The 15,889-nt window shown below is 43.8% G+C and overlaps 3 protein-coding genes across 3 annotated transcripts; all 3 read right to left on the bottom strand.

The window, feature by feature from the left end:
- Positions 1-267: 267 nt before the first annotated feature.
- On the bottom strand, positions 268-5,153 carry plk1 (polo-like kinase 1). The gene is made up of 12 exons (XM_084465515.1): positions 4,962-5,153; positions 4,494-4,862; positions 3,917-4,085; positions 3,589-3,733; positions 3,288-3,381; positions 2,695-2,920; positions 2,366-2,402; positions 2,093-2,184; positions 1,904-1,981; positions 1,554-1,708; positions 1,084-1,266; positions 268-960 (listed from the first exon to the last, which is right to left on the bottom strand). Exons 2-12 carry the CDS (start codon positions 4,845-4,847, stop codon positions 769-771), a joined length of 1,725 nt encoding a protein of 574 aa, XP_084321641.1. The 5' UTR covers positions 4,848-4,862; positions 4,962-5,153; the 3' UTR covers positions 268-768.
- A 4,785-nt stretch (positions 5,154-9,938) lies between these two features.
- rasd3 (RASD family member 3) lies at positions 9,939-10,571 on the bottom strand (the record flags this gene model as incomplete). The annotated part of the gene is made up of 1 exon (XM_084466063.1): positions 9,939-10,571. The coding sequence occupies one exon, from the start codon at positions 10,569-10,571 to the stop codon at positions 9,939-9,941; it is 633 nt and encodes a 210-aa protein (XP_084322189.1).
- Positions 10,572-12,161: 1,590 nt separating this feature from the next.
- LOC311340632 (fascin-like) lies at positions 12,162-15,070 on the bottom strand (the record flags this gene model as incomplete). The annotated part of the gene is made up of 5 exons (XM_084465495.1): positions 12,162-12,367; positions 12,577-12,747; positions 12,836-12,957; positions 13,078-13,234; positions 14,233-15,070. The coding sequence occupies 5 exons, from the start codon at positions 15,068-15,070 to the stop codon at positions 12,162-12,164; spliced, it is 1,494 nt and encodes a 497-aa protein (XP_084321621.1).
- Between the last annotated feature and the right edge of the window lie 819 nt (positions 15,071-15,889).

The raw sequence follows: 15,889 nt of genomic DNA, 5'->3' as shown, positions 1-15,889 counted from the left end.
TTTGAAAATCAGCTGGACCCCATGGCGTACATTTGAGCTTTAAACAAGGATAACATTTTGTGAAAAACAATTCCTATTTTCTTCCGCACCTTAAAATCAGACCTGAATGCTAAAAAGTTGGAAATGTTAAGCTCTTAACTTCCATCTGCATGCTTTCCTCATTGTAAAACAACTTCAGAGAGGCACTGCAGGTCAAGCTTAATACACTTACATCAGCAACAATTAATGCAAAAATGACCATGTAATGATTGTATTCCGTAATCTTTATTTATATTTGTAAAGCACAAAGCCATCTATACAACATTAAGAGTCAGCGAGTTTGTACAGAGCATGTTTTTTACAGAAGACATTTAAAATACAACTATAAAAAAAGGGAACATAATGAAGACAACCAACATGGTCAGCCTCAGTCCTCTATACACAACATACAGATTTAAATAGACCTGAAGGACTCAGACCAGTTGGTGAGCTCAAACTTCATTGTCAGTGTTAAAAGGCAAGTGCACTGGGAAGAAAGATGCACTCATTGAAAAGAAACGTCATGAGAAAACCGAGTAGGGGAATTCTCAAAGAAGAAGACCCTTCAAGTGAGAGAAAACGTAAATCAAACACATAAAAATCATTGCAAGTGTCAACTATGGTACAGCAAGTACATCCCATGAAAGATGAGGAGCAAAGCAAATATTTCACAGGCCAAGACGATAATTAAAAATGGGGGACTCAAGCGCTAATTACTTGGTCCACTAGGAAGTGGTTAGAACGCTTTCTTTAGCGTGCCGAGGCGGACTTGTTGGCTAGTATTTTCTCCACCATCACCTTAGCATAGCGGATACGGCTCGCCAGCTCCTTGGTGCACCCAAACTCCTCCAACAGGCTCAGCTTGTACGTGTGGAACTCCCGCTTCTCATCGATGTAGGTCACCGCCCCCATCAGGGGACACAAGATCAGCTTTGTGTGGTCCTGAGAAATCCAATAATTAAAAAAAAAAAAATGCATTAGTCAGGCCATGTTTCCACAAAATACCCAATCCATTTGCACACACTGTAGTAATACATAGCGAGGAGTCTTGTTTCGCCCTCTGACCTGGAAGAAGTTGATCTGCACAGTGCCGTTGGTGAGGTGCAGCACGATGGCGCTGCGGGTGCGGAACCAGTACGAGAGGTAGGGCAGGCGAGCCAGCTCGTCGCCGTCACGTCGCGCCATGTTGGCGCCGGCCTTCAGAAGGTGCTCGCTCATGTAGTTACGGAAGTACTTGAGTAGCGTGATCTGCGGAGAGGAGCAAAAACCATCAGCAGGCATTTGGGGTGGGAGACTATTTAGAGATAGACAAATTGCCTGGCATGGGCATTGTTACAGTAAACATAAAGGCTGGATTGGACTACATTGTCCTTTAAAATTAATAGTTCCAACCCCTTTCCATTAAGAAAGGTAGAAAGGGGACCAGACAGGTGCCCACTTTACAGTCAAAGCCATGCTGGCATAGGGGGTATAAAAGGCTGATGGCTACAGGTGGAGATCTGGGGCGTGTCGGGGTGGCGGTGTAGACTACTGACCTTCTTGCTGAGGCCGGGTGGGTAGGAGCGAACGTTCAGGAAAGACTCTGCGACTGCCTTGTCGATGTACTGCAGGCTGTCTCCGTCGGCGTACATCATGAGACGCGTGTAGTCGTTGAAGAGAACGCCTACGCTGTTGTCACACAGCTGGTATCCTGAAAATTGAGTCTTGAATATTAGGACACACGCCAGAGCAATTGACTAAATGGTTCTAAATGCAGGACATGTGAGAAACAAGTTGGAAGGATGACTTGTTTGATTAACGGTAAAATTGGAACCGTACTTTAATGTGATAAATGTATACAAAGTAGTTACCATGTAAATAGTTTTTGTTTTATATAAATACCTACCCAATCCATATTTATCAGAGTAGTCCACCCATTTGCTGATCCAGAAGACTGGAATGCATGCAGGATCATCTGCCTCTTCTACAAACAGGTGCAAGATACAAGAGGTTGCAGTTAAAGAACAGTTGCCAGCATAAATAACTACACATTTAAGTTATTTTAAATACAATACAAAACAGACTTGGCCCTTACCCTGCCGAATGACTGCTTTCTCAAAGGGTTTGGCCACTAGAAGGTGGTTGATCTGGGCCAGCATATCAGTTAGGTGGCACACCTCAGCATCCCTGATTTCACAACAAGAGATAAGTCAGTAAAGCCAGAAGCTGCTCTGGAAGGTCAGCAGTTCTCATCTTACGAGTGCTGAACCCCTAGCACTACTACTGATTAATATACATTAAAAGCTTCATCATTCGTCAATGATAGTGCCAACACACATGACAACACTGCCTTGATCTCAAGTCTTACTTTGCCTCCTCTTTAAGGTCGACCTTTTCTGGTTGGTCTGGAAGAGAGAAGATTTGAATATAAATTTACAAGGTTGGTAAGTTCTTAAGTCATACTAGTGAGAATGAACGGGTGAAAAGTACCATTTATGTCAGACAGCCCCTTAAAATGCTCAAGTAAACATCCAGCAACAAATATTCATTTTTACAATTAATGCAGTCTTCCACAGAGCCTTGTATGTACCAAGTATAATACGAAATGGCTGCATGAACAGTAGACTTGTAATCTTCCCCTTCCCTATTTTAGTGCACCCGTCATTAACACCAAATTTTTCCTCCCGAAATCAATACCTTTGTTGTCGAGTGCAGACAGGGGTCGTCTTTGGCTGAGCTCCTGGGCCTGTGAGGGGGCGATGGAGAAGCGGGGGGGCACAGTGAGGCACGTGGTGGGCAGGCGCAGGGGGCAGTAGCCGCCTGTGAAGAACTCGTCAGTCTGCAACTCCGCGATGGTGGGTCTGAGGGAGGGTTCGGCGTTCAGCATGCGCTTGATGAGGTTGGTGGCGGCGGGGTTGACGTGCTGCATGGAGGGGGGGGGAATCAACACAAGACATTGTTATGACGAGGAACCAATTAATTTTAGCACCATTTGTATAATTCTCATTACTTTTCTGTACCTTTGCAGAGATACCCACATCTCCCATGTGGAGTGGGGTAATACTGAGTCAGACTGATCTCTTGCATGAATCAAAAAAAAACCTTTACACTAAAACCAATTTTTCCAAGACCACCACCCTGTGTCCTTGTCTGAAGATGTCACAAGATGTACTGTACTTCCCCCCCCCCATTTTAGTGCAATCTTTTGATCAACATCGGTAGTCAGTTTCAGTCAGAGTACGTAGAAGCAATTCTAATTGCATAAGTCCTCCATGCTCAATTTAACATACCCAGGGAACTGCATAGCTGTTTTTCTTGATGCGGTTGTAAGTCTCTTTCAAACAGGACGTCTCAAATGGTGGCTTGCCCACAAGCAGAGTGTACCTGAGGAGGGGGGGGGGGGGGGGGGGGGGGGGGGGGCATGAAAGACACACGATATGATTGATATTGGCAAGGACAAGCAAGCCACTGTCTGAAACAGACAGCAGCGATGACAGTTTGTCCTCGAGTTGGCACAAAATTCCAGCGAGTCATTGAATGACTACACTGAGGTGACAAATGTCTTGTGAACGTATGCACTTTTTTACTTACAGGATACAGCCAAGAGACCAGACGTCCACCTCAAAGCTATGGCCCTTCTTACAGAGCACTTCTGGGGCGATGTAGTTGGGGGTTCCACACAAGGTTTTCTTTCTCTCGCCGTCATATTCAATCTTGGTCGCAAGGCCAAAATCCCCTTTGGAAAATCAGGAACGTTGCACCATTGAAATAGAGCATTTGATTTCGGAAACCACTATGGATTACAGTTGGGTCATATTCACTTTCTGAATTAACATTTTTTGATTTAGTATGACATCTTGCAAAGTGGAAGTGATTAGTCAACAGGCTATGGTTTTCAAGTATGAAACATAGGAGTTACCTATTTTGACATCCATCTCATCGTTGAGGAAGATGTTGCCCAGTTTCAGATCTCTGTGGATGATTCGATTGTCGTGTAGATACTGGCACCCTTTGAGCAGCTGCATCATATAGTAGCGTGCTTCTGGCTCCGTGATGGCCTTACGGCGCTTGTGGAGCTCCAAGAGGGACTGAAAACATTTGAAATGTTTTAGTTGTGTGCAGCCATCCACAGACCAGGAGTTATTGTATTCCCTCGTTGTGAAAGTAGCATTAAAAGTCAATTTAAATGTTCGATGCATTTTTGTGACGTGATGCAACTGCCAACAGGTGGATCATTGCAACCCCAAAACCGGATGTTGGAAGACCAAGTCTTTGAAAAATGCGGACTGGAGATGATTTTACAGTCTGAGCTTCAACTATAGCTGGCCCAAGTAAAGTACATCTAAATAGTATGGATATACATAGGCCAAATGTTAGTGTGTGGAGCAATAAGATATCGGTCATACTACAAGGCTATCCCCCACAAAAAAAAACGTCGACCGTTGGGTTTAAATGTAAAACCTTCGCCTACATAAAGACTATACATCATGACTTACCCGTCGCCTGCAGAGTTCCAACACAACGAATACGAAGTCTTCATCCTCGAAGAAGCCTCGGAATCCCACGACGTTGGCGTGATCCAGACTTTGGTGAATGGTGATTTCCGAGGTCATCTTCTCCCTCTGGTGTGGTTTCATGATCATCGACTTCGGGACAATTTTGCCAGCAAAAACTTCATTCGTGTCCATATCTGTGATCTCGTAGCATTTCGCAAAACCTCCCTTTCCAAGAAAGCGACCTCGGGAATATTTTTTCTTCGAACGAGAATCTACGAGGACATCGGGGATTTCTTTCAGCGGTGCAGATATTGGATCCACATGGGACGTCGGCTTCGCAGTCGCTGCACTCATATTGAATGATAACTCCTAAACGTGATAAGAAACAACCAAAAACCGTTAATAACTATTAAATTCAAAATAAACTTAAATTGGCCGACTATACATTAATTTAAACGTCTGACCTACCTTCGACTGACGTTTGCCTTCTAAGTTACCGACTGGCAGCTTGATCAAAAAACGATTTAAAAAACAAACAAACAGCTTTCGGGTGCACTTGTCATTCGACTTTTCCGCTTAATAACTACAACAGATGAAAAAAAGTATTAAAAGTCCTAAAATGTGCATATACCAAGACCGGTAAGTTACAGCTGCTTTCACCCTGTCGGTATAGTATTTGTGATCAGTTTAAATGCAGTCTCGGTCGTTATGCCCCTCTCTGATTGGTCCTCGAGATTTGAATTTCTAGCCAGTTGTAGCAAAGAATCTTGTGAGACCGGCTCAAAACGGGCCAATCGTTGGTCAAGAAAACAATGTATGTCGATATGATTCATATGATTGGTTCTCTGGCATTCAACGCTTCCTACACTTTGAAAATTGTAAAGAGACGTCATAGACTACGGGTTAAACCGGGAAAAACAATAGCAATCTATATTTTTAGGATGGAGGTTTGCAGAATGGGCAGTTTGTTTTATATTTTTGGTTTAAAGACATTCTTTGATACGTAGAAGCGGATAATTGATGATAGATATCGTTCTGTGTGTTTCTTCATAGTGTCTTCAAACACATCAAGTCAAATCGGACGATATAAAATGTCGTAAGATAAAGACTGGTGTGATGACATTACATCACATTTATAAAACGCTTTTGTGCATGAGTATTAAAATAGAAAATTAGTCATGCAAATTAGGCAGTAATACTGTATTACAAATAATTGAATAAGATGATACGTTGGATGGCAACGTCACATGATAACTTCGTCGTCACTTCTTTAAAAATGTCACTCATTTTATTCACTGTTTGCCCCTTGAAACCCACCTCTATCAAGTGTTTGTGTTGTCAGAGGAACATGACGACAAGAGGACACCGTGTAATAGATGCATATTCAAAACCCACGGAAGACATCGAGGCGGAGGACGCGGAAATGTTATTGTGGACATTGCTGTGACTAATATTTGCGATACTATATGTTTATATCTACAGATAGATCCGTTGATATGTTGGATGTGAAATATATGATACCCAGCTAAAAGTGGTGTTATTTGATATTTGGGTTTTTTGTGAAGGAGTCTTTTCCAGCTGCAAGACTTATCAACATCACTAGGGGGTGCTGGGGGATCCCTGAAGCCCGGCTTAGGTCGAAACTCATAATTTCGCTATAAATAATGTTTGTCAGTAGCCTTGCGTTTTTATTGCTTATTTTTTTTAATTAACTAATAACAAATGACAAATTAATATATGCAATACGACCAGGCTTTGTAAGAAAAATAAAGACGGAAGTCCACAAATGAAGTTAGATATTTATTAAAAAAGAATAAGAATTGATGAGTCCAAAGTATGCTTTGGGGATGTAAACACAACATAAAAACAAACATAAGACTTACCTCAAAAGGCACAAGCAAAACGGACCAAAAGGGTAAGGAGTGAGATGCTGAAGTGGTACACTGTATGAAGCCTGCAGGCTCAACCTGCACACGTGCACCACATCAGCTCCACCCACTGGCTCTTTGCACAGACCAGCAGAGAACCAGCGGACTATAGCGAGAGGGTCGTCAAGTTCGTTAACTTAAATAGTTTGTTGAACAAGGAATGACCTGTGTGTTTCAGTGTTTGTGCTGGTGGAGTTTGTATTAGGAATTTCTAATGTAGGAAATCTATTTTATATTCTATTCATCCTCTAGTATTTCAATACAAAACTGTCATACAAAGTGTTCAGTGTACTGTTTGACCATCAGCCATGGTTGAAGCAATTGTAGTGCTTAATGGGGTTGTACTGGTGTATGTTGGTGTCCATGGAGGCAGCAGAGCATTTGGATAAGACCATGAATCTGCAATCAAGTGTTCCTTGTCAGTTTACATAAACCGAACATAGTTCACTTTTCCAGGGCAAACTACCAATGTTTACCACCAAACTACTGCTTTTTGTGTCAGAAGGACTACCACCGTGCTTTGTTACAAAATGTTTGTTACAAAACCGGGATATATTTTTTAGTGTTTTTTATCAGTAGCTGCACCCCTATCATGGTGTTGTTTGTCCTGTTTTTTTCCGAGGGCACCCCACAAACATACATACAAAGCATACACATATTACAGACTCTCAATCTGCGGGGGGTGGGTCTGGGAGAGGTTGCAGTCCTCACAGCGACCCAACCCCACCTTTGTCTGAGAGAACTTTGGCACTGAGGGCTGTAATGTACTGTATCACTCTGTATTGTGTCTTTTGCACGTTTCCAATGAATAAATAAAATAAATATATATAACAACACCAAGAAATGGAGGGCCAGTGCTGGAGGACTTGCAGAAGGTGGGGGACGACAGAGGCCCTGACTCTTGAGAGTGCTGATCTACTAGTCATGTCACTAGACTGCTTATCCAGCTGAAATGATTGCATGACTCATTCAACAAACACACACACACACACACACACACACACACACACACACACACACACACACACACACACACACACACACACACACACACACACACTTGCATGCTCTCACAAAGGGTCTGTTGGTTAGAAATGCAGCACCTCTTTACTTGCTTTCTAAATGGTTTGCCATTGAAAACATTCCCAGCTTTCCCAAAAACCTTTTGAAGTATAGACACTTTTTAAAATGTATTCTACTCAAATTAATTAATAATTTAAAATCAGTTGTGTGTTTTTGCATGATTTGTGCAGTTAATGTTACTTACTGAACTTCCATATGTTACTCTTTATACAATAAACATATTTGATTTATCATATTGGTACTAGGGTTGCAAAATTCTGGGAATTTTCAAAGTTGGAAACTTTCCATGGGAATTTATGGGAATAAACCGAGAGTTTACAAAATTGAAGGTTGGCTCTTAACAGGGGACTTACACTAACACAACCAGATTTCATGCAAGTAAACTAGAATATCTATGCTATTCCTCAATCACGCTAGCACACTGCTTACTGCAGGGCTATTGAGACCACACCCCCTACATGCACTGTGCATTCCTCCATCACATGTGCACTGATGACTTCTAGAACCCTGGGGCTTCATTACAGAAAAAATCCTAACTGCTCCTTCTAACTTAAGTTAGGGACTCAAAGATAGGAAAAATCCTAACTTCCTATTACAGAAGCAGCCCCCAACCTGTTGGCCATTTCCTATCTTTGGCCTCCTATCTTCTCTTAACTTAGAAAATCCTAACTGTTCTGTCAATCAGATTTTTTGATCGGCAATCATCAGGTTATGTCTGTTTCTGCACTCAGAATGTGCATGAGATTGATAGAACGCGTTACTTATAACGTTAACAGAGACTGTTGATAAAGGATCTTTGTAAGTTATCTGAAGAGTGCACTCTTTTACAGGTGGACCATTTATGCTTATTTTCCTGCAGGCTGTCAGACTGTTGCCCTGCAGCCTGATATACTGTATACACTGAAAATGAATGAAGTTTCGAATATTTTATACTTTTGTATACATTCACAATTTACTTCTTTTTTTTTCTTATTGGACAAAACCCATTATGCAGCCTCAGTAGCCTTTCAGCCATTACATTTCTGTTGTGATGTTCCTTGTCTTCATTGTCATATAGACCAGAGCAGTGCTGCTGCCATTTTCTTCAGTTATTGACAGTTATTTTGAATTGAGGACAGGGTGTATGGCCACCTAACTTAGGGACCCTAACTTAAGAAATTCATAACTTAGGATAGTTCTGTTATGGCTAAATTCCTATCTTAAGATAAGATAGGATTTCTTCCTAAGTTATGTAAGGAAACCTCCTTCTGTAATACCAAAACCCCCAAATGCCTTCCTATCTTAAGATAGGATAGGATTTTAGGGTTAGGAAGTTTCTGTAATGAGGTTAGGGTTAGGGTTAGCCCTAGCCCAGAGCATATTTAACTCATGTTTTTGTTCAAAGAAAGAATAAAATAATTAGAACTTGATAAAGTTCTACTTACAAATAAATCTGTTAAAATCACGTTTATTAAGTTTTTGTAGTCATGTTTTTTAATAGTGTTATTTAGCATGGATGATGTCTACTTATAATATATATATATATATATATATATGCTTGGATATGATACAGTTCGATTAAATTACCCTCAATTCCCAGTTAATTCCCATAATTTTCAGATTTTTAATATTTCCAAAATCCCCGAGATTAACTTCCTATGGAAATTTACCGGAAAGTTGACGGAAATTTACCGGATATTTTCCCTATTTTCCCCAACCCTAGTACAATGACTCCATATTCTAAGTATTTTATAGGCCTACATCTTCCATGGATGTTACTATAATAAATATGTCTTTGTTTTGGTTTGTGCAGTAATCATGGTATTTATTTTTGAAATATACCGATCATGTGTTACGTACTGTAATCACGTCATGTTTTAACTCTCCACCACGAGCAGAGCAGGGAAGTTCTCTTGTAAAAATAAAAATCGAAATTCATTTTTGGCATTCTTTGAAAAGAAAAAATATAGGATAGCCTACCAAAATATACACAGCTCTGACCTAAACGCATATGCCTATCAATGCTCATTAACAGGTCCCACAATATACAATTTAAAATATTTATTTTCTGGAGGGGAGAGGTGCGGTCAGAACAATTGCAATAATATTTTCTTCTACTTTGCATTACAATTTTAAGAATAAAAGGCTATGCTGCTGCTGCTAGTGGCCTTGGCCCCCGAACAGGACCCCCTATAGAAACGCTCTTGTCCACAACCCCCTGCTCATGTCCACAACTGGTCCCTTCAGCCCAGAACACCCTGCAGTCTCGGTCTGTCTCTCAATCCACAAGACTTCACACTTGCCTTTGTGATTGCACTAGGTGCATGTTAATGGCCGTTTTGATTAAACTCTGCAGTAAACTCAAAAACAGATGAAGATGTAGGCCAATTAGATGAAGCAATGCCCATCCAACCAATAGGGGACGACCCTCACAAGCCGACAATAGGCCTACTCATCATGACAAAATACAACTTTTGTTTTTCCTAAGTGGTGGTTTTCTTTTCAAGTTCTGCCTCTGCGGGTTCACTCTACGTTGGGAGATGAAGGGACTCAGTCGTTGCGGCAAGTTGACGTGTTGTAGCAGAGCAAGGAACACACCGACGGTGTTGATCCCGGTGAGCGACGACGCCTCCACGAAGCTCGAGCCCCATTCCTTCTCCACCAATGGCATGACGTCTACCGCGAACAGCACGCGACCCTCCGTTTCGGTCAAGTCTGCTTTGTGGCCGACGACGGTAATGAGCGCGGTCTTTCTCAGCGTGAGTATCTCTTCACGAAGCCGTCCGACTTCTCGAAACGACTCGAGGTCGTCCACCGCGTACACAAGCGCGAACGCGTTAGCATGCTTGATGCTAAGTTCCCGCATCGCCGGGAAGGAATAACTGCCGCTCGTGTCCAGAATCTCGAGGCGCACCTCTCCGGCGTCGGCGGTGTCGTACTGGAGCGCGTGGAATTCTTCCACGGTGCGCGTGTATTTGCTTTTAAATTGGTCGTGCAGAAACCGCTCGATGAGCGCGCTCTTTCCGACACCGGCTGCTCCCAGCATCACCAGGCGAACGGTGTTACTTTCGCGCTCTAAACGAGGCATGGTGTGAGGAGAAGTGAGAAAAAAAGTACAAGTAGGTCTACAGAAGAAGTTCAGCTTCTACTCGTTAAACTCGCAACTTGTGCGTGCGCTATCTCCATTCAAGACTCGAGATAGGCGCAGGTGTTCCAAGCTCGTACAACTGTATACTTAAGCCAATTCTGTATTTATAGGGTTGTCTGTATTTCTTTCGACCAATGAGAGGTAGATCCCTCTCTCTCTCTCTCTCTCTCTCTCTCTCTCTCTCTCTCTCTCTCTCTCTCTCTCTCTCTCTCTCTCTCTCTCTCTCTCTCTCTCTCTCTCTCTCTCTCTCTCTCTCTCTCTCTCTCTCTCTCTCGCTCTCTCTCTCTCTCGCCTTGCAGACAGTTACATTTCCTCAGAAGTGTGCAGCAAAATTAGAAAAAACTTGAGCGTTGACAAAGACAATGATGTACTATTGACCAATAAAATACATTTTATGCATTTATTTTAGATGATGAAATAAAGAACAGTCCTATCAAGTCCCACGCATTTACTGTTTGCCAAGTCTCGGTCAGTTATCATTGGGTTAACATAAATTATGATTGCATGTGTGTGTGGGCACGGTGGTTTCGAGTTGCGAACGACTTTGTGCAAGTCAACAAAAGATAATAATTCATTTCCTTAGCTAGCAGGTTCTATTGGTTTTTCATATCATGGTTTACTTTCTTCTATCTAACCTTAGAAAAGGGGACATTTGTGTTTGTTGAAAGGAATAAATAAATTACCCCTGACCCTGATAAAGCGATATCAGAATCGTTTTTTATTGGACCTCATTAATTTTGAGGTTTCGTGAATACGCCACATTCATCTTGAAGACGGTTCACTTGACAAGAGAACACTTTATTGTCAAAGCTTCATTGAGGGCATTTCACATGGGAGAATATATAGAAAATATAGGTGATAACAACATGAAAAACATTCAATTCAATACAAGGCACAACCTCCATGCGACAGAAAATACAGTCGACTTGTTTCTGTGTTGCAAGTTGTCTTGTGCGGGATGTGCTTCATATAAGATGTGTACTGCAAACACACAAAACAAGTCTGTTTCCCGTTCACTGTATGTTCCACTCTGTAGCAGCAATGCAAAATAATGTACAGGCTTTTATTGATTTATGTCACCTGTCTGTCTGCAAGCCCATCACATTTGGTTTCCTATACCAAGCTTAGCGTAATTGTGCACTAAACATTTTCCCAGTTACTCCCAGTTATTATTATTTTGTTTTTGTGCTTGAGGCAAAGAAGGCATTATTTACAGCACATAGATGCAACGTGAGATGTATTTGTTTACACTTAGGTTCATATGGCAGCAACAGATTCATGTTAATGTCTACTTTTACCATTCTCCTTAAATGTAAATAGGGTCTACACATATGATCAGGAATTATATTTCTCACTCGACGTCTGATGATTCAAGCTCTTCCACTATAGACTTGTCAATGCAAATTAAGATTTCCAGTCTAAATCCAAAGGGGAAGAGATGAAAATGAATACGATAAAATACACAAATACCTTAGCATGAACCAACCCATTGTGTGATAACATTGTGCTGAAGTCATGGCCTGTGTTCCCTCAGTATTCCCACAAGGTGGCGCTGTCTATGGAGTCAGCGTTGGCCTTGAGCCCTCCAGCGTGGTCGCCTTTGAGGTACTTCCCCCCCGGGGCACGGATGGCCATCTTGTTGAGATCGCAGAACTCTAAGAGGAACTGGACAGGGGTGGGGCTGCTGCTGCTCACTGCCTTGTCATCCCCGACGCTCCAGTACTTCCCCTGGGAGTCTGGACAAACAGCACCGGTTAATGAGGCTTTCAGACCCTAATGCATCTGTGGATGTACGTACATGACGACTGCTGTGTATACTCCTGCATGAGTCGACCTGTTCACATCCCTGAGCACAATGCCCAACCCTACCTGCTCATTGAGCCCATGTATCTGTTATAAGTACGTCCCTCCTCTTATTGTTTTACAAAAACAGCCCATGCCCTACCTTTGAGCGAGTAGGCTCCATTGTGAAACTCAAGCTGAAAGACATCGTAAGAGGCGCGGTTGGAATCCAGCGTTGCCATGCCCGCCTTACGGCAACCAATGAAACCATGCTCTCCACGGAGCACAATGATTGGCCGGTTGATCAGCTTCATGAGGAACTGCTCGGCCTCCCCTGCAGAGAACCAAATATGAAATGAATGGATGAGATCGATGCACAGATTGCCTTGATCGGATTGGGTGGCGCCACAGGAGACACTGACCTGTGTTCTCAACAGTGGCGGCAAGTTGTCCATTTTTCTTGGCCATCACGTACTTCCCATTGGCGGCACGCATGCGCACACGCCCATCACACCACTCCAGTTCAAAGTAGGTGTCTGCAGACCTTGGATAACGACACACGGATCAAATACACAACCATAAGAGGGGCATTCGGGAACTCCTGGCTGATGCCCATTTCAGCTGGCACGATAAGGGTGTGTGTGTTTGAATTGGCACAGCTTACTTGGTGGTGGCGGTGCATTGGAGCCCGCCAGAAGGTGTGAGGTTCCAGTACTTCCCAGCAGCGGTGCGGAAAGCACATTTCCTGTCCTCGGGAGTCATTTCCACCTGGAACACCTCTTGGTCCCCTTCCTCGTCCTGATTGGCCGACAGGTCCATCCCACAATAAGGGACAGTGGCCAAAAAAGTGTGGATGATCTCTCTGAACCCCTCTCCCAGCTTCCCTCCCCTCCCTTCCCCGTGGAAGGTGACCTCATCGTGTGCTGAGGCTTGGTTTCCTCAATCTATTCTTCTGGAATATTCTATTTAAAAATGTAAAACCAGGTCAGGATTTTTTCTTGAGCGGTAACCTAATTGAAGACATTCTCTGCCCTAGAACAAATTTTGGTCCAGCAAAATGGCACACCTGAGACTAGATTAGTAGGCTAGAGAGAAAACAAGTAGCCCTAATGTTAATAGGATGAATAATGCTTCTGCTCCCAGTTCATTTGGGTGACGTTTTTAAGTTTTATTAAGGATGTTAATAAGAAATGAAATCAACAAAGTAAGCTCTAGGCGTGCCCACCCTAAAAAGAGGACCACGCTGTCTTCCACGCTCATTCATTGAAACAGTGGTTGCCAAACGGTCTAATATAATCACATTTCAATTCAAATCCACACTCCATTCACGTTGTGGTAATTATATAAAATAAAATAAAATAAAATAAAAGGCAATCACGGCATAAATCTCTCCAATAATCTTTGCTCCGCTATTGTATGCGAACCGCCCCCTTATTTTACCTAGCAACAAAGACACGGGTAGAATTACTGCTGCAGACAGAAAATGGGTGGAAAGGAACGAGGGGCTTGCTGAAAGAGAAAGGGGGGCCTGATAATGAAAAACACATGGCGTGTAAGGAGGAGGGAAATACAAGTCCTATTTCTGTGCGAGGAAGAAACGAAAGAGGTCACATTTTCTACACACATGTATGCGCCTTGCGCCTGCGCATAAAAATGGCAACGCAAGATGCAACAGATGTGTGTCCAATGCAGAGATATGCATGATGGGGTATCAATGCATGATGATAAACAGCATCATGCCTCAATAAGCTTGTTCATATTTGTATTCATATTTTATCAAATAGAAAAATAAAAGAAGAAAGTCATTTTTATACGCTACCTTGTCTTGTGGAGACATTTCTCTCGTTGCCTGCGGTCAAAACGACCTGTGCGTGGCTGCGTTCCAGCCCAAACAATTCATCTTTGGCAGCCCGGGTTCCCTTCCCGGACTTCATTGTGCCCGTGGGACCCAGCGGCACCAGATATCGGCCGCTGCAGTCACGGAAGGCCACTTTGCCGGAGCGGAATTCCAACATGTAGCCGGTGTCCTTATCGGTGTTATTGGACAGAGTGCCATCGTTTCGGAGAAAACGATTATCAGAGGTCTCGAGGTGGTAGCGCTGTTCTCGGTAAACCAGTGTTATGAGCGAGTCGACCCCCCAGGGGACGTCCCGGTCTATGGCCACTTCTCCGCGCTCCCCTTTGACGCTCAGATGGGCGTACCGCTTGCGCGCGATACTGTAGAGGTTGACCTGCGGGTGCACGGCCAGGTGCATGCTCCATTTCTCCGTCGGCGTGGCGGCCTGCGCAAAACAAGTGATTCGATCCTCGCTGCCGCCCAGGTAGCGCCCGTGGGGTTCAGACATCAGCGACCACCGCCCGTCCTCGTGCGCGGTGATAACGAACCTGCAGTCCTGGCTGCGCGTCTCGCGTTCCGCCGTGACGTTCCCATCTTTGTCCGTGGCCAGATAGCGGCCCAGGTGGGAGAGGAGGAAGACGGCGCTGCCGTCCTCGCCGGTCTGCTCCAACGTCCACGTCTGCTTCTTCTTCAGGCTGGAGGCGGACGCGTTGATTTTGAAGCCGAACGCCTCCGCCGTCAGATACTTCCCATCGCCGTTGACGAGACCCAGTGGAATCCGCAGCAGCTCACCGGGTCCGTTGGCACTCATTGCAGACATCTTTGCCGGGTGAAGAGAAACAGAGTGTGCCTATCTGTGTCAAATGGACGGTCAGACAAAGCTAGTGGGCAGGGGGATAGAGAGAGAGAGAAAGGGAGGGAGACAGATAGAAAGATTGAGAGAGTATGTGTGTGTGTGTGTGTGTGTGTGTGTGTGTGTGTGTGTGTGTGTGTGTGTGTGTGTGTGTGTGAGAGAGAGAGAGAGAGAAAGAGAGAGGTGTGGGGGGCGGGGGTGGGGGAGTGAAAAAGGGAGAGAGAGGGTGGGGGGCGATCAAGAGGGAGACTCGAGCTGGGCTGGGCTGGGCTGTGTCGTGTCAGCAGACAGTATTAGAATTGCTGTTTTTCACAGAGTTTTATGGTCGCCCTACATTCTAAAAAAAGTAAAGGCTGCAAGTCAAAACAAGAACACCCTATAACAGCAACACCAATGACCAACCAATGATAACGAACACACATGACCAACACATAATGGACCAAAAAACTGTGTGCCCCCCCATACCCCCTCCCCCGTCTCTGTTCCTCGCCCCCCTCACCCTTTTCGGTACCTCCCTATAATTGGGGTTGTGTCATCCTTTGCTCCACATTCACCAAACAACAGGGGATTGGTTGTGTTTTGAGAGGTCATGGTATAGACATAACAATATACAAACAAAATAGGCTACAGCAGTTTGGGTAATGCAGTGTTGAAAATATATAAATGAGGACAAAGGACGTTGATGAGTGAACATACGTATATGAGCTTCATAACAGTGCTTTGATGAGCTGTTGCTATGGGTTTCGGCTAGACTCCATGGTTCCTGCATGTGTGCCTTTCCCTTCC

This window comes from Micromesistius poutassou (genome assembly GCF_964030765.1).
Source record: "Micromesistius poutassou genome assembly, chromosome: 3".
Taxonomy (NCBI): Eukaryota; Metazoa; Chordata; class Actinopteri; order Gadiformes; family Gadidae; genus Micromesistius; species Micromesistius poutassou.
The sequence above is the reverse complement of the archived record's forward strand: the minus strand, read 5'-3'. Positions and strand labels throughout refer to the sequence as shown.

Coding starts and splice junctions, on each gene's coding strand:
- plk1 (XM_084465515.1), bottom strand. CDS start 4,847: ATGAGTGCAGCGACTGCGAAGCCGACGTCCCATGTGGATCCAATATCT. Junction 2,403..2,694: donor GTCTGCACTCGACAACAAAG/GTATTGATTTCG, acceptor TCTCTCTTCCAG/ACCAACCAGAAAAGGTCGAC. Junction 961..1,083: donor TGCAGATCAACTTCTTCCAG/GTCAGAGGGCGA, acceptor TGGATTTCTCAG/GACCACACAAAGCTGATCTT.